The sequence below is a fragment of the Sinocyclocheilus rhinocerous genome, unplaced genomic scaffold (genome assembly GCF_001515625.1).
Source record: "Sinocyclocheilus rhinocerous isolate Xijiao unplaced genomic scaffold, SAMN03320098_v1.1 scaffold287, whole genome shotgun sequence".
In the NCBI taxonomy this organism is placed as follows: domain Eukaryota; kingdom Metazoa; phylum Chordata; class Actinopteri; order Cypriniformes; family Cyprinidae; genus Sinocyclocheilus; species Sinocyclocheilus rhinocerous.
The window spans coordinates 823,468-841,225 of record NW_015633524.1 but is presented as its reverse complement, the minus strand read 5'-3'; the positions used below and the strand labels follow the sequence as shown (position 1 = coordinate 841,225).

The window sequence follows — 17,758 nt, the reverse complement described above, 5'->3', positions numbered from 1 at the left end:
ATTTACATTTAGTCATTTAGCAGATGCTTTTATCCAAAGCGACTTACAAATGAGGACAATGGAAGCAATCAAAATCAACAAAAGAGCAATGATATACAAGTGCTATAATAAGTCTCAGTTAGCTTAATGCAGTACACGTAGCAAGTTTTTTTTAAAATCATATAATAAATAAAAAGAAAACCGATAGAATAGAAAAAGAATAGAGCAAGCTAGTGTTAGAGGCCTTTTTTGCTTTTGTTAATCAGAAGTCAGAAAGTCAGAATTATAATTGTATAATAAATAAAAAGAAAACAAATAGATAGAATGCAAAAAGATTAGAGTGTTAAAGTGTTAGTTTATTTGTTATTTTTTAAAGAAAACAAGCAGTTAGTAAATAAACAGAGTGCAAGTCTAAAAGGGGCATTTATTTTTTATTTTTTTTTATAAAGAATAGAATTAGAATAGAGAGTTAGAGGGTCAAATAAAGATGGAAGAGATGTGTTTTTAGCCGATGCTTGAAGATGGCTAAGGACTTTATCTGAAATTGATCATTTATCTGAAATTTTCACATCCTGTACCTCAGTTGGGACATTCACAACAAAAAAATAGGCCTACACTTTTTTTTAAATAATAAAGAAAATAAACAATTGGAAAAACAATTCTGGCTGCTACTATAGGCTCAGTGCTAAAAATCTTATACAGATAACCAAATTACAAGCAATAGCAGAAAATAAATACAATACAACAAAGACACAAGTTCAATAAACAGTGCTTTTCAGGTTTTTCAGCTCAGTCTAAAATAAATGTTCAGGTATGCTACAGAAATGTTATAATTAAATAGCCTAACTGCATAGTCTTCACTGTATAAATTAAATATATATGAATCATTTTTGATGTTACAAAGGTTATTTAGTCAGGAGCAGTGAGCACTTGTATTTTTCTTTGACAGCATTAGATTTATTATTAGTTTGCTTTCACTTTTAGAACGAAGCAAGGATTTAATATACTGATACACGTGCCTTCTCAACTGTTTACGTTAAGACATATATGCGCCAAAACGCGCATTTTGATGTCATGTTGTATGTATTTATTCATCCATGCACAAAAAAAGCGAAAGAGAGTGTGCGTGCGCGCAGAAAACTTCTCACACAGCGCTCGACTATTCCGCAAACAATCCCAAGAGTCTTTTATGCTCACATTGTGCCTTTGGGCAGTCCTTATATCGAGTCCTGATAGGTGAGTTTGAACGAGAATGCACGCGTTGGCGGTAATGCATAGACGGACATTATGTGAAAATGTGGACAGTGCCAAAATAAAGGTGCTTATTTATACTACAGATATCAATATTTTACGTGTGGCATCGATGCATCGTATCGTCAGACATCGTATCGATGTATCGATCCATATCGATGAATCGTTACACCCCTAATCACAACACTTACGCACGCTTTCCCCTAAGCATAAACAAAGCTGATTACACAGATTACGTTCATGCGCGCGCTTTCTCCTCGGAACGTAAGCAACAAAGAGGTCCTCACTGCAGCCTGTAGCGCGACGAAACAAGAGAACAAAAAGAGCCAAACCTCCTAAACCTCTTGTTTTTGAGATGGTCCTCACTGCAGAACACAAGATCCAAGATCCAACTCCTCCCACCTTACATATACCTAAACCTACCCGTCTCCACCCCCTGATCCCTAAACCCACCCATCTCCACCCCTAAACCTACCATCTCCACCCCCTAGATGTGGATCCAACCCCGCCCCCTGGATCTTGTGTTCTGCAGTGGGGGCTACTGTGTTTTTCTGCCCCTTCTTCTTTGTCGTCTCTTTCCCACTCTCCTTTCTCTCCTGCTCGCACCCCTTACTGACACCCACAGGCGTCTCGTCAGGACGAGGATGGAGCTCCGCCATGTGGTCATGAAGAATGATGTCAACTATCTATATTAATATAGTATCAAAACATAACTTGCATTCAGAATGAATTAACATTCACATGTATTTTTTCACCATCAGTTTTATTTCATAATCTTCGTGTGGTTTAAAATGTAAAACAAATAGGCTATACTATTGTATACATATTATCATTATTATAAATATTTTAATTACACAGTAAGATAACTTTGAGATTTAACTTTAACAAACATTTAACAGCAATAACCGTTAATGTAATTATTTTTTTCCCCCAGTAAGAAAGGAAAAGATAGATGTTTCATTTGCGCAGCGGCTCCCAAAATATGTGGCTACATTTAAATCTAATGCAATGTGATGCATTACAACTGCAGGCACTACACATGCACTATTTGGTGAAAAATAATTGAAAGAATGGCTCTTGCAAAAGATGCAGAAATATACAGATAATGGAAAAAGCCCCTTTATTTATTTATTTTAATAGCAGGAATGTAAAGGAAATACCACAGAGGGTTAAAATACCTGATTCCCTGCATGTATCAGCATTAATGTGCATGGTATATCATACATGATTGCAATGTCTTTTTCACAGTTCACTTTGGTAACAAGATAGTAATAAAAATTTTATTTATTTTTTTTATTTATTTTTGAGTTCATATAATTTTTTCAGATTTCACGTTAGATTTTGAATCTGCCAAACGCACTTCACTTGCATCTGGCAATTACTGATATTTGAGTCATCCACAGGAGAGCAGCCAAAAGCTTAGGGCAAAAATTAACATTTTTATATATATAGTTTATTATAAACTATATATAATAAATATGCAGTTCTGCATGCATGTGAACTGAAAATGTAAGCTCATCCATCATGACTTTCCTATGACAATCATGAGAACAGCATGTGAGGGATACACTGTATAATTGCTTTGTCATCATGAAAGGCAATGCATGGTTAAAGATTGAGCACTATGGCAAGTAGCCAAACTGGAAAGCCATTGAGGATTTATTGGTCCCTCCGAGTTCTCTAATTTAAATAATTAATAATAATTAATTATTACTACAATTATTATTATTTAATACTTTAATTAAATTAAATGTTAATGTAATACGCCATAAAATGATAAAACTGTAAATGACATTAAACTGCTGTTCCTGACGCACCAAAAACGACTTAAAATATGCATGTCAAAAACTTTATGCTCTTATTGATAAAATATTACAGTTTATTGTTGTAATCTCAAGGTGATGTAAATAATACTGTATTGTAGACACGCGCTGTAACACTTTTTTGTCCTGGTATTTTATTCTTTTTTTTTTTCATGTTTATGTTTATGTTCATTTTAGGTTTTGTTGTTGTTATTCTGTTTTACATGCTTTAAACTGTACGACATTGCTTTATATCTGCCTTGTATTTGTATGTGATGGAACTAAATAATAATAATAATAATAATAAAAAAAATAAATAAAAATTTTTTTTAGCACGCGCTGTAGTGCGCATAATCAGCCACGCCTCCTTAAAACTCGCGGCTGCCACTTTAGCACGAGCCAGTCAGTCAGTCACAAACAAACGCTCGTAAACACAGATTATATGAAATAAGATTAAAACGATGGCGTCAGAAACATGATACAAATGCTGACTTTACAACACAGTGAGTCTGAGTTTTATTCGTTTATACGGAGAGTTGTCAAGCTGAGCTTTTTACGTCGGGTTAGCATGTTAGCTTATAACTCTTCCAATTGTGGTTTGTTTGACAGAATTTGTCAGAAGACCAACAATAAGTCGAGTTTCATTTAGTTTGATCCATAATAAATTACCAGTCAAGCGCTAAATATGTTTTTTTTTTCAGATTGAGGGGTAATATTAATTGGCTAAGCTAATTTAATGCATTTATTTATATTATGTCTTTATATATGTGTGTCTTCTGTCAAACTGTCGTTTGTAAATGTAGCTAGTAAACATCCACAATGGCCTGTCAGGGTCATATAAACCCGAGTTTTACTTCACGTTAATGTCGTTACCATCAGATATGGCGTATCGTTAGTATCACTGGAGGTTGTGAGGCTCAAATCTCAGCGTGTCGATAGTTTGAGGCGGTCGGATGTTAGCTTATAACTCTTCCAATTGTGGTTTGTTTGACAGAATTTGTCAGAAGACCAACAATAAGTCGAGTTTCATTTAGTTTGATCCATAATAAATTACCAGTCAAGCGCTAAATATGTTTTTTTTTTCAGATTGAGGGGTAATATTAATTGGCTAAGCTAATTTAATGCATTTATTTATATTATGTCTTTATATATGTGTGTCTTCTGTCAAACTGTCGTTTGTAAATGTAGCTAGTAAACATCCACAATGGCCTGTCAGGGTCATATAAACCCGAGTTTTACTTCACGTTAATGTCGTTACCATCAGATATGGCGTATCGTTAGTATCACTGGAGGTTGTGAGGCTCAAATCTCAGCGTGTCGATAGTTTGAGGCGGTCGGCAAGAGGAAATCCACTATCTGTGTGTCAAAACACACTTTATTCTTGCTTGGGCCACACGCAAGTGAATTTATCGCGTTTGGGGCTCATATTCAGCATGGCTAAGCTTCAGTCGGGTAACGGAGTGCAGTGGAAGGACCGCAGGAGTCAGCGGGGCACGGTGGAGAGTCTGGCCGAGCACGAGAGCTCTTCTCTGGGCACAGACTCTGAGCTCAACGGCTTCGCCAACACGGAGATCCAGACAGACAAGTACGGATTCATAGGAGGAGCTCAACAAAGCGCAGGAGAAAAGTAAGTGGCATTTACATTTATGGAGGTAAAAGAAAGACACTAAACCATTAAAAACGGTTTATACCATAGAAACCGGTGATTTAGAATAGCTATGAGTGTATTAGTAACTTTATAATAACTTTCATTCATAACATTAACAGGTATTATTGCATTATGTAATACTCATCATGAACAACAGTTATAAATGTGAAACGTTTGCATAAACATTCAAATGCCCTTGAGCTACTGATTAAGCATTATGTAATGACTTACTCATGAAAGTTACTGTGAAGCATACTGTTTTTTGCTATGCCTTATTGGAGTTTGTCACTTTTTCACACCTTCATGAGTGTTTTCGTTAAGTGGACTCTGAATTGTTTTTGAGGACAGTCTGTCCTGCAGGACTTCGTTCTTGTCCATGTGAGCGCAGATGAGTTGATAGGTCTGTAACACCACTGAAGTCCCCAGTGGTTGTTCTTGCTGAGTTCTTCTAATCTGACTAGCTTTGAGAAGTGCTTGCTCAGCTCACATTCCTCCATCCATGTAAGACCGAACAGGATGTTGTTATATAATATTTTAAGCTCTGTCTGTTTGGTATCATTTGCTTTCCCTTTCCTGGCACTTTTTGAAATGCAGTGAAATCAAATTTTAGTAACTCAGAATAAATAAGGACTGAATTATTGAGTTAAAAAACAGTTAATGTTTAGATTTTTTTAAAACTTTTTTTTTTTAATCAAGTGTAATATGTTTCCCTACAGAGATTTTGGACATATATACATATACGGTACAATTTTTAAAAATGTTTTTGAAAGAGGTCTCTTCTGCTCACCAAGTCTGCATTTATTTGATAAAAAAAAAAAAAAAGGTAAAATTGTGAAATAATACATTAAAGTAATTGTTTTCTATGTGAATATAGTTTAAAATGTAATTTATTTATGTGCGCGTTAAATATCGCATGCGATTTATCGTGCAGCCCTAGAAATAATTCTAATATGCTGATTTGCTGCACAAGAAATATTTCTGATTATTATTAATGTTGAAAACAGTTGTGCTGCTTAACATTTTTGTAAAAATGGTAATACTTTTTTTCAGGATTCTTTGATAGAAAACGATCTATTACATTCTAAGTAAATCATTTATCAGAAATAGAAGAAATATCTTTTAACATTATCAATTTCTTGTCACTTTTGAACAATGGAATGCATCCTTGCTGAATAAAAGTATGAATTTCTTAAAAAAAGTCTTACTTTTGACATGTAGTGTATTAGTCTTAAGCCTGCATATATTGTACAAACTAATGTTCATGCCAAATTATTATTTTTTTTCTAGATGATCCTGTAAATCGCCTGCATCCTCCTCTTCTGCAGCTATTACAAACACTTGTCTGTTTTGCGTTGACTTACATGAGTGTCTCTAATGACTCTGAACAACGTGGTTCTGTTTGGCCAAGCAACCAGGCACTGATCAGATTAATCTGCTGTTGAAGTAATCGCAGAAAGGCACATCTGTCCTCTACAGTTCACATGAAGAATATCTCTTATTCCCTGTACAACAGTGTGTTTCTTTCCAGTCTCTCATTTAGACTCAAGCAGGAGTTTCCCCTCATGCTGTGAACTCCCTTTAGCACTCAGAATTGCTCATTGATTTGTTTTGGCAGAACCTCCCTGCAAGTGTTTTCAGTTTTGAAATGAAACCTCTCAGTGACTCATTCAGTTCATTCGACAAGCATTAGTGTGGCAGGCCGGCATCTAAATAGTTTTAATTGCTGATAAAATAAAAAAAAATCAAATCATCTTCCAAGCCATGCAGTCTGATAAGTATTAGCAGGCACAGAAACTCCAAAATGTATGCACATCCGCTGATCCTTGTGTCTTCACTTTTGTAATTTTTTGGAATGTAACACATCTTGTATAATACAAAATATTTTATCAGAATACACATCTACTTAAGAAATGCCCTCAGTTGTTTTTTTTATTTATAATTTTTTTAAAAGTAATTGCTACAATTTAGCAAGGATGCATTAAATTGATCAAACGTGACAGTAAAGTCATTTCAGTTCTATTCTTTCTGTTTTGTCTATTCATCAAGGAATCCTGAAAAATATTCCACAGCACAATTGTTTTCGGTATTGATAATCAGAAATGTTTCTTCAGAAGCAAATCAGCATATTAGAATGATTTCTGAAGGCTCTTGTGGCACTGAAGGCTGGAGTAATGATGCTTAAAATTCAGCTTTGCATCACAGAAATAAATTACGTTTTAAAATATATTCAAATAAAAAAAAAAGAAAAAAAAGAGTTATTTGGAAGTTAAATAATATTTCACAATATTACTGTTTTTACTGTATTTTTTATGAAAAAAATGCGGCCTTTGAGAGCAGAAGAAACTTCTTTCAAAAACATGAAAAAATCATACCGCCCCCAAACTTTTGAACACATTTAAGCATAGTACTTTTAACTCCTGTTTATCATATTAAAATTCATTCTTCAGAAATCTGCTGATGCTCCATCTTGGCTATAAGAAATGGACTGCATTAGTTTTGGCTTTGTCTCTTGGAAAAATTCTGTGCATTTTTATTAGAAAATACCATTTTCTTCTCTCTTTCCCATCCAATATCGTATAAAAGAGGTCTTTGAGGATTCTGTCATTACTGTGAACCATCATGACACAAAAATCATTCATACTTAATGACATTAAAGGCTGTTGGAGAAAGAGGGCTGTGCTCATGCTGCAAGGACAGTTTGTCTGCACAATTGACAATGACAATTGCACTTCTCTATAGCGAGTTATTGACTCACTTATGACATTTCACTGTTTGACTTTTGTTTCCCTCCATTTGTTTACTACTGCCATGGAGATGAAACCAAGCGCCAAGCCTCTGGGGAGCATTTTAGTGCACCGGTTCATGTTTGGAAAACACATAACAGATTTTTATTTGTGTTTGGATCTTCTGATGTGCTCTGAGAGGAGCTTTTTCATTCAAACTGACTGGAATCTGTGGCCATAAATTGTTTTTGGATGGTTTTTCGCTCTGTATGTGACTCATCCAGTCAGAATATTATAGTCTGGTCTGAACTATCTATGTAATATATTAACACCATTTCAGTTCTTATTTTGCCAGTCAGAGATTGTCTGTCTACTTAGCCTTAGCTATGTGTTAGTGAGCACCTGGAAGGGAACAGTCAAGGAAAGAGAGCAAAGGGATTTTTTGGCAGTCATGTGCTTCCTGTTTTCCTCTTCTACTAACTGGTCTGAAGAACGTTTCTATAGGGTGAAAGGAAACACTTTTTGAGTACTTATATGATACTTGTATGGTCAAAGGGCCCTCAACCCTTTCCATGAGACAATTTCTGTTGTACTTCATGAGCCCATCCTCCAGTATCCATTCAACTCCATTCAACTGAATCTGTGTTTTCAGCATCACATAATTTGCTTGACTGGTGTACACAGGAAAAGTAAACAGGCGAACGGCAGGCCTTGCTTCTTTTCCATAGATCTAAACCACCGCAATCATCTGTAATCTGATCGCTGACGATAATCCAATCTGGACTGCATAATCTGTGTACACACTGCACGTGTGTGAGTATATTTGCTGTCCATTTCAATACCGAGTGTCTGCGTGAGCCATCAGGGTTTACGCAGCCTGTACTGTTACTGACCTTTTGCCAGGAGATTATTGGATCCCTTGGTATCTCAGGGATACCATTATTTGTTTCATAACATGCTTTTCATCCATAATCATCATACATTTCCTCCATCATAAGCGACAAGTGTCTGTAATACAGAAAAGAAAAAAGTGTTTCAAAATCTGTGCCACATTCTTATAAATTTAGTCTTTTTTTATTTGTTAATTCCATATGATTTTGAAAAACTTCTATACCATTTTCAAGAAAAGTTAAAATCGAATGTGACCCTGGACCACAAAACCAGTCATAAGGGTCATTTTTTTAAAATTGAGACTTATACATCATCTGAATGCTGAATAAATCAGCTTTCCATTGATGTATGGTTTGTTAGGATAGGAGAATATTTGGCCGAGATACAAATATTTTGAAAATCGGGAATATGAGGGTGCAAAAAAAAAAAAATCTAAATATTGAGAAAATAACCTTTAAAGTTGTCCAAATGAAGTTCTTAGCAATGCATATTACTAATCACAAATTAAGTTTTGATATATTTACGGTAGGAAATTTACAAAATATCTTCATGGAACATGATCTTTACTTAATGATCCTAATTATTTTGGCATAAAAGAAAAATTTATAATTTGGACCCATACAATGTATTGTTTGCTATTGCTACAAATATGTCCGTGCTACTTATGACTGGTTTTGTGGTCCAGGGTCACAAATGTCAATTGGTGTAACCATTAAATAAAAAGTAATAACATACAGTGGTGTGAAAAAGTGTTGGCCCCCTTGAAATTCAGAAACAAATGAGAAAGAAAGTAATTGAGATCTATCAGCAGTGTTGCCAATTTAGCTACCTTGTAGTTAGATTTGGCCCCCAACCAGTTATTAGGTTTAGGGGGCAAACACTTTTTCACACAGGGCCATGTAGTTTTGGATTTTGTTTTCCCTTAACCAACTTTTAAGCCAACACTTTTTCACACCACTGTATTTCCCTTACAAATTAAATTAATGTGTACACATTTTAAGCAGTATTTTTTAAAAACAAATTTCAAGGTAAAAAGTAGCTTTTATAAATATCTTGATTTATTCATTTATAAGCTAAGAAATAACAGTGCCAAAATACCTTTCTGATTTATTTTTGAATAAAACAGACCCCCAAAAAATTCTGCATCATGCCATTGAGTAATAATTGTAATCTGTGTTTATTATATACTTATCTTGTCCCATTTGATGAAGAAAGGGACTGTTAAAATATTCTTCATTGCTTAATATGTTGTAACTACCACTACAGTTATAAAGCACAGAAACAGGACCAGAGCCATTAGAAGTGCTGTTGCTAATGCTCTTTTTGAGGTTAAGGTATTTAACAGGCTCCAACCCTATGGCAGGTTATGCAAAGACAAGCATTAATGTTTTCTGAACTAAAGTTACTTATTTTTTTTAATTTTATTTTAACAATTACTTTAAATCTCTGTCATCTCTTTTCTTGTTTTTTTTTTTAATTTTTAGTTTTTTTTTCTCTAATCTGTTATAAATGCACTCAATTACATATTAAGGGTGTGTCTGTCAGCTGGATGTAATGAAAAGCCTTCAGGCCGAGGCGCTGGGGTCACTTAATCAGACAGAACACAAGTTCAGAAAGATTCCCAGAAACACGGCTTTCCCCAGTGATCTCCCCCACTCTGTCCAAAATGTTCTTATAAACAGTCATCCCACATTACTTTTTTATGGTTAATGACTTATAAACAGTCATCCCACATTACATCACTTTTTATGGTTGTGCAACCAAGTAATACATTTGAAGGCACTGTTACTAAGTTGCTAAACATGACGGTAGTAGGCTAGTTGAAAACAGGTGATATTTGTTCTACAGTGGAAAGCAGCTTGTGTTTTGGATTTCCCTCTGAAGAACCTGCTGTGAACATATGATGACTCCTACAGTACTCAGATTCAATTGAGATAATTTGACACCCACGTTATTCTTTTCAAACAGTGCCTTGCCGCTGGCATGGACATATCAGGTCAAGAGCTGTCGAGCTTCTCCATGTATAGGGATGAGTTTCTAAACATATAGGGTTGAGTTTGTAAATGTATTATTTATATAACGATTGATTTGTAAATGAATAGACGTGAGCTTATAAATTATTAGAGATGAGTATGTAAATGCCAAGGATTGATTCTTCAGTAAGTAGGAAGGAATTTGTAAATATGAAAGGATTAGTTTGGAACTAAATAGGGATGAAATTGTAAATATACAGGGATGAGTTTATTAATATATTAGGGATACATTTCTAATGGTATGTTTACATGACAATGATGGTACTAAAAACAGCAAAGTTTTTCCTTTGTGCTTTTTAAAAGTTTTGTGTACAGTACAGACGACCACATTGTCAAAGTGATTCCTGTTCACACTACTCCGCAAAAACGTCTAAAAATACTGTGTTATTCATGCCAGGCCAGTAGATGGCGATGTCACTGGTATAAAAACAATACCCGTCTGTGCACGTACAAATACCTATAGCTATAGACTTGTAACATGTAACATGCATCCGTATGACGTCACCGCTTTCAAAAGTTTGGATTTTCAGGCCCCCAAAATGGCTTTGTTGTGTAAATGAACAGCCAAAATGCATAAGTTAGTGCATTTTCATTTTTAGTTGAAAATGGCGTCATGTAAACACCTCCTTAATAAACCCCCATTTTTGATAATATGGGGATGAGTTTATACATATATAAGGATGTGCTTCTAAATGTATAGGGATGAGAATCAAAAGAAAATTAAAATTTTTGATCCAGTTTCACTGATTCCATTAATGTTATATTTGATTCTGTTTCCAGGTATTTTCTGTACATCTTTAAGGTATGAATATTTGACTACTACACATAACACGGTAACAGGTTTCTCTTTTCAAATCAAGTGGGGCACGATGAAGGCAACCAAGCCCTCTGGCCAGTTCAGTGAGGGAGTGAGTTATTAGGCTTATTCAATCAACTTTGTCGATTCGGTGACAGCCATGCTCTGTTGCTGAATGGTGTTCCAGAAAACACTTTCTGAGTATTTTTTAAAAGTGCAGATGAGCCATTACCGCTAAGAGAACAGGATGTCATGAACATCTGTTCTGAACAAGAACCAGTTCTCGGTTCCCAACCCTATATTTGCTAACGTGTGATTTTGTATGCGTGGGTGTGCTTGCATGCATATTATATCAGATAAATGATCTAATCTCTTTTTGTTCTCTCTCAATGCAGTGCTGATATTCCACCAGACGTGCTCCGGCAGAGAGAAGCCAAATGGCTGGATATGCTCAACAGTTGGGACAAGTGGATGGCCAAAAAACACAAGAAGGTTGGTCTCTGACAAACAGACCTGTGTTTATCCACAGGTTTTATTTTTGTTCTTGAATAGCTCAAATTCCTTAGCGAATGCTTTAAAGTTCATAAAACGCTCAACAACAACATGATGTTATCTTAGGAATTTGACTGCACATCTCACATCGTGTGCTTCCAAAGTCACAAACTTTTTAATAGAATCAGATAAGGGTGTGACCAGACCCACACAAAATATCCACCCACAGAACTCCTTATTATATTATTTATACTGACCATTGGCCACCCATGTGCTTTAGACATCAGCCATTTAAAAACCCATGTTTGTCGTAAATGTTGTCTCTACAAGAATGTTAAATGTCCTTTTACCATTTGCTTTTATAATTCGAGTTTATGATTCTCTTGATTCTGAATTTCTCTCCAATGACAAACCTTGCAGACAAAACACAGAGTTAGTCATTTCTCAAGTTAACAGCAGCTAGATGCCACATCAGCAGCTCATGCATAATTACTGTAATTCTGCTCAACACGGCCTGTCGTGATTATTTGCGATAGCCATAATTATTCCAGTCACATTTTACCATCCGATTAAGCAAAAATAGAAATGAAATACACTTTTATGCCTTATTTCTTGAGAAGTAGTGAATTATGCAAGCACTCTAAATGAACTCTAGAGTCCTCTAGTGTTGGTGGTCGTTTGTGTCACTCTCACACAAAAGTATAAATTTGGTTTGTGAATGCAAGTGCTCAGTTTCATTTAATATTTACATTAAGACAAAAGGTCATAGTTCATCCTAATATGCAAGTGTACAAGCTCAGTGTCTCTCTCTGTCACTCTGAAGGTGAAGTTGCGCTGTCAGAAGGGTATCCCTCCATCTCTCAGAGGTCGTGCGTGGCTTTATCTCTCTGGTGGGAAAGTGAAGAAAGAACAGAATCAGGGAAAATTTCAGGTTTGTCCATTTGAACAGTGTGTATTGTATAAAGTGCTATATAAATAAGCCTGACTTTATGTGTCTTTATGTGGCAGGAGTTGGACAGTCAGCCTGGAGATCCTAAATGGCTGGATGTGATAGAGAAAGACCTCCACAGACAGTTTCCATTCCACGAGATGTTCGTAGCTCGAGGAGGCCACGGGTAAGTCAGCCCTCTCTTCACCTGCGGGCCTCTCCATTTGAACCCCATTGTTTCTGTTACATAAGTTAGTCATGTGCGTGTGCACTGTGCAGGCAGCAGGATCTGTTCCGGGTGCTGAAGGCGTACACGCTGCACAGACCAGAGGAGGGTTACTGTCAGGCTCAAGCTCCTATAGCCGCAGTGCTGCTCATGCACATGCCTGCTGAGGTCAGTCTGCAGTCCATTATTGTGCTCGTCTTTGGCAGATGGTCCTTGTTGTAGTTTTGAATGCATCTCATAAATTATTTATTGATTTATACAGTTATCTGTTATACCGGTTTTATGTCTTCGAATAAAACACTAGAACTATTGGCAACACTTTATTTGAAGCCTTTATATATAATGCATTATAAATACATTCATAATGCATGTTGTAATACAATATATTTTCATAAATAATTTCAACCAAAATTAAAATGCATTATATTTGCTGATTATTTGTTGCATCTGAAATTGGTTGTTTTGCATGCGTTTTAATGTATTATATTCATATATAATATTTATTAGTTTCAATGGTCTTAATTATTTGAGTACAGCAGCAAGTTAAACTCATGCCCTGTTCTGGTCTTTTACTCTTTTATGGTCATGCTCTGGTAGGATGCATTCTGGGGTCTGGTCCAGATCTGTGAGAAGTACCTGCCTGGATACTACAGCGCAGGCCTGGTGAGTGGAGACAATACACAGTCCTCCTCCATTCAGCTCTTGTCTGCATGCTGTCAACCCTCAGATTCACACGAAAGCAATCAATCACCCTGATAAAACACACGATCGATCCCTGACGATATGCTGACGCTCTCGTGTTGTTGTGGGATGTCTGAGGCGTTTGTAATCACATTCACCAACACTGTTCTGCCGAGGGAAATTTGCTGATGTAGAGAGCTGTTGTTCAGAGGGATCACATTTCAAGGGTTGCTCCTCTTGTACTTCACATCCAGTCTAACTCAGCAGAACTGATTAACCAGGCTCATCTAGTTAAACTGCGCCTGAAGTGCCCTGTCTCAACAAGACTCATGCAGCACAATAGTTACTTCATTTGGGATTTTATGGCTTTTGTTTGTTAGATGCAAAAAGCAGTTTGAGAGTCAAAATCTGCTAAGAGGTATAAAATGTAAAAAATAACGTTAAAAAGGTTTTTCATGTATCATCTTTTATTGCAAAATGAAACTAGATTTATGATACCCAGGTATCTCCACAGTGTGTACAGAATCGAACTAAACTAGTTGTCAACACAGTTGACTCATTAACAAATTTTGATATTAGTCCATTTAGAGTTTTGTTTTGTTTTGACTGTGTAGTTTACGATGCACCATGTATTGGTACATGTCAGACTATTTTTTGTTTATCAGTATCGGTTGCTATTGTCTGTATCGGCTAATAATATATATTTAATTATGCATGTTTTTTTTTCTGTTTATGATAATAATTCCCTTTTTTTTTACTTTTAAATAACCTTTACAGTTATCTAACGTTCACTTAAAATTCATCTTTAAAAATGCTAAACAACATAAAATCTCATCTATAATGGATGTAGCAAATATGAAAATATCCATTTTTCATACAGTAAATTATGATGTTGTGATGCTTAAATTCACTTGTAGCATTTCAAAAAAATTAAAATGTAAAATAACAACAAAAATTGAATATATTGCAGCATATTTGATGAATAATGTCCAGTCATGTGGAGCAGGATTTTTTAGGATTTTATTGTGTGCAGGGTTAACTGTCGCTTTCATAAGGATGTGTATTAGGGTGCTAATTACGCTCTCAAATGGACCAGTGCAGTCTCAAGTATTACTAAACCCGCTGTTGTTCTAAACAATCTTTCTCTCATATATATATATATATATATATATATTTAGTGCATAATGTTTTCCATTACCGGGAATCCAGTGCAATCCCAGATTTATGTGAGGTCTTTTGTGTCTGACCTTCAGGAGCAGAGTGGGCGGCAGATAAGAAGTGAATTAGATTAAACCAACATCAGGATCTTGCTTTGTCTCTATCACTCGTTCTCACTCTCTTCAGCCTGGGGGGTTTCCTCTTACCGTTTCGGTTTTAAACATGTGAAAAATTTGTTTATCACATCAATGTAAATAAGTTGTATTTGCAAGAGCGTCAGTCAGATCATAGGAACTTATCAGCAAAATAATCATTCACCACATATAATTTACATTTTGTGAATCTCTTTCAAATGAAAAGCTGTTATAGGGAAATGGATCCACTGTGGTACAGATTTCACTTTGTCATCTTGTTTCCTCCTCATCTCTGTCTTCACAGGAGGCCATTCAGTTAGACGGTGAGATCCTGTTCGCTCTGCTCAAGCGCGTGTCCCCGGTGGCCCACCGGCATCTGAAGAAATACAAGATTGACCCTATCCTCTACATGACTGAGTGGTTCATGTGTGCCTTCTCCAGGACGCTGCCCTGGGTGTCTGTCCTGCGCATGTGGGACATGTTCTTCTGTGAGGGTGAGACTCACTCTAAAGGCAAATTAGATACCGCTTGCACTTTGTCCTTTCTTGATACCTCACCCCTCCACAGATGAAAAAACTGTACAGCTCACTGGATTCACACCTTGCTACCTGTGACTTTTACTTGCAGAGTGCAACAACTTTATGCCTAAGCGGAAGTGTAAATGTTTAACATGCTTACTTTTGGACATTAAGATGTCCTAGTAAAGTTCAGGGGTTTATGTGTATTTATTTATTTGTGCTTCTTTCTTCTTGTTATGTATTGTTGCTTTCCTTTTTAAACGTCACATATATAATTTTATTATCGCTATTTGCCATATAGTTAAGCCTATTCAGTGTTCAAGAGTTTATGGTAAATTAAGGGAATTAAAAAAATAAATAAAGAAGTGTTAAATTAAGGAAAAATACCAATACTCCTTTTGTTCCCATTTTTTTTTTTTTCTCAAATAAATGTACTTAAATAAATATACTTGCTTTTGGACATCAAGATGACCTGGTAAAGATTTTTATTTTACTTTATTTTTGGCTTTGCTTTGTTTTAATTTCACATGTACTGCAAGTCAAACATACTTACTTTTTTTTTTATGTATGTATGTATGTATATATATACATTTATTTTTAACAGTGATGAATGATAAATTAAGCAAATTCAATGAATATTTATGTATTAAATTACTTACTGAAAATTACATTAAAAATTAAGAAAATTTAAATATAAGTGTTAAATTAAGAAAAAAAAATACAAATATTTTTCTATTCTTGTCTTCCATTTTTTTTTTTTTTTGTAAATAAAAATTAGGATACATATGTTTTGCAGTATTGCCAATCAATTATGAAACTTACTGATATATAAGTAGTGCAAACATTTCTAACTTGGATACACCTTAACTTTGTTTGATGGACATGCATGTCTGTGTGCGTTGCAGGAGTGAAGATCATCTTCCGTGTGGGCCTGGTGCTGCTGAAGTGCATGCTGGGATCTCAGGAGAAACTGAAAGTGTGCCAGGGCCAGTATGAGACCATGGAGCTGCTCAGGTCAATTGAGCCACGATACATGCATGAGGCTTTCCTAGTGCAAGAGGTATCGTCCGCACATACACTTACGTGCTGTACTTCAATTTCAATTCAAACCATTTTTAAACATGGATTAATAATGAAACACATCCATATTTATTTCCTAAAAAATGCTACACACTGAATAATAATGTAGCACTACTACCACCACTGCAATTGTTTATTTCATACTATTTCACATGCTTATCAGTATAAATAGTAGGCAGTATACATTATATACTGTGAAGTATGTAGTCAGCAGTAGCAAACATAGCGTGTGTCTCCCCCTGCTGGTTACTTTTGGCAAATGCATGCCTTAATCAGTACAATTTGATTTGCCATGTAATAATCCTCACTTGAAGTTAATTAAATATACTTTGTACAGGTTTATTATTGTTACTGACCTTTAAAAACCATATATCCCCACCATTTCAGGTCATTGAACTGGCCGTGTCTGAGCGTGACATAGAGAAGGAGCATCTCTCTCAGCTCCGGCGCTGGAAGCAGACCCACGGAGAGCTGCACTGTAAATCCCCTCCCAGAATGCATGGCGCCAAAGCCATCATGGCCGCTGAGCCGCCCAGTCGCCAGGACCTCAAACAGAACCCCACAATCATTGTCGAAGTACCACAGACCACCGAGAGCACGACGGAGAAAGGGGAAAAAACTATAAAGACAAAAACGGAGAAGGTAAAAGACACGAAAAACACCTCGCCACCTCCTAATCCGTACCCGCTACCCAGCGACCCACCATTACCGAGCGACATCCTCTCGCCCAGTGAATCACAGCACCTGCAGAAAGACACGCCCCCGAAGGGCTCTAATCAGAGTCTCAGTAGCGCCGAACACGATACCTACCTGTAAAGCGCTGGAAGAGGGACACCAGTGCTGACCGCTGAATGTTTTCTGTGCTGAAACATCTGCCTTCCCTCTCTCAGGACTTGGCATCAAAGGGGAGATCACATGACACCACTGGACCAAAACATACTTATGGGAGTCACAATCACATAGGAGACCTTGGGTGAAACTACATCATGAGGTTTTTAACTGTTTACATGATTATATGTGTATGTGCATGTTTGGAAATGAAATTAAGGACGAATAGCTAAAACCAACTCTCAGATCTCCAAATGAAGCGTTAAAGAGCTGTGCTGGATGCAGATGTGAGCGAGTGCAGTGGACATTTCCTCCATCTGCCTCAGGAGACTACATATGACTGTTTTTGTATTTTAAATTAAAATAATGAAAAAGTATTTAGGACTAAATTTAAGATGTTGCTTTTAAAATTTCCATCCATTTAGAAGTTTTAAAACGAACCAAATAATAGCCTTAGTGTTATGCATATTTGTCAGTCATACATAAATGAAACGGTCAGATTACTGTAAAAGTATTAAATTGAATGTTTAAATACACAGTAACTAGTTTATATATATATATATATATATATATATATATATATATAAATT

At 35.9% G+C, this 17,758-nt stretch overlaps 1 protein-coding gene across 4 annotated transcripts; it reads left to right on the top strand.

Moving 5' to 3' along the window:
* Window positions 1-3,399: 3,399 nt before the first annotated feature.
* On the top strand, window positions 3,400-17,681 carry LOC107744093 (TBC1 domain family member 10A-like). Of its 4 annotated transcripts, XM_016557579.1 has the most exons (11): window positions 3,426-3,535; window positions 3,912-3,977; window positions 4,363-4,659; window positions 11,519-11,615; window positions 12,439-12,546; window positions 12,624-12,730; window positions 12,823-12,937; window positions 13,367-13,432; window positions 15,047-15,236; window positions 16,166-16,320; window positions 16,728-17,681. In XM_016557579.1, the coding sequence occupies exons 3-11, from the start codon at window positions 4,466-4,468 to the stop codon at window positions 17,154-17,156; spliced, it is 1,461 nt and encodes a 486-aa protein (XP_016413065.1). In that variant the 5' UTR covers window positions 3,426-3,535; window positions 3,912-3,977; window positions 4,363-4,465; the 3' UTR covers window positions 17,157-17,681. The 4 variants fall into 4 exon arrangements, with proteins under 4 accessions (XP_016413064.1, XP_016413065.1, XP_016413066.1 ...); XM_016557578.1 differs by lacking the exon at window positions 3,912-3,977 and having other exon boundaries at window positions 3,400-3,535; window positions 4,465-4,659; XM_016557580.1 differs by lacking the exon at window positions 3,426-3,535 and having other exon boundaries at window positions 3,890-3,977.
* The last annotated feature ends 77 nt before the right edge of the window (window positions 17,682-17,758 follow it).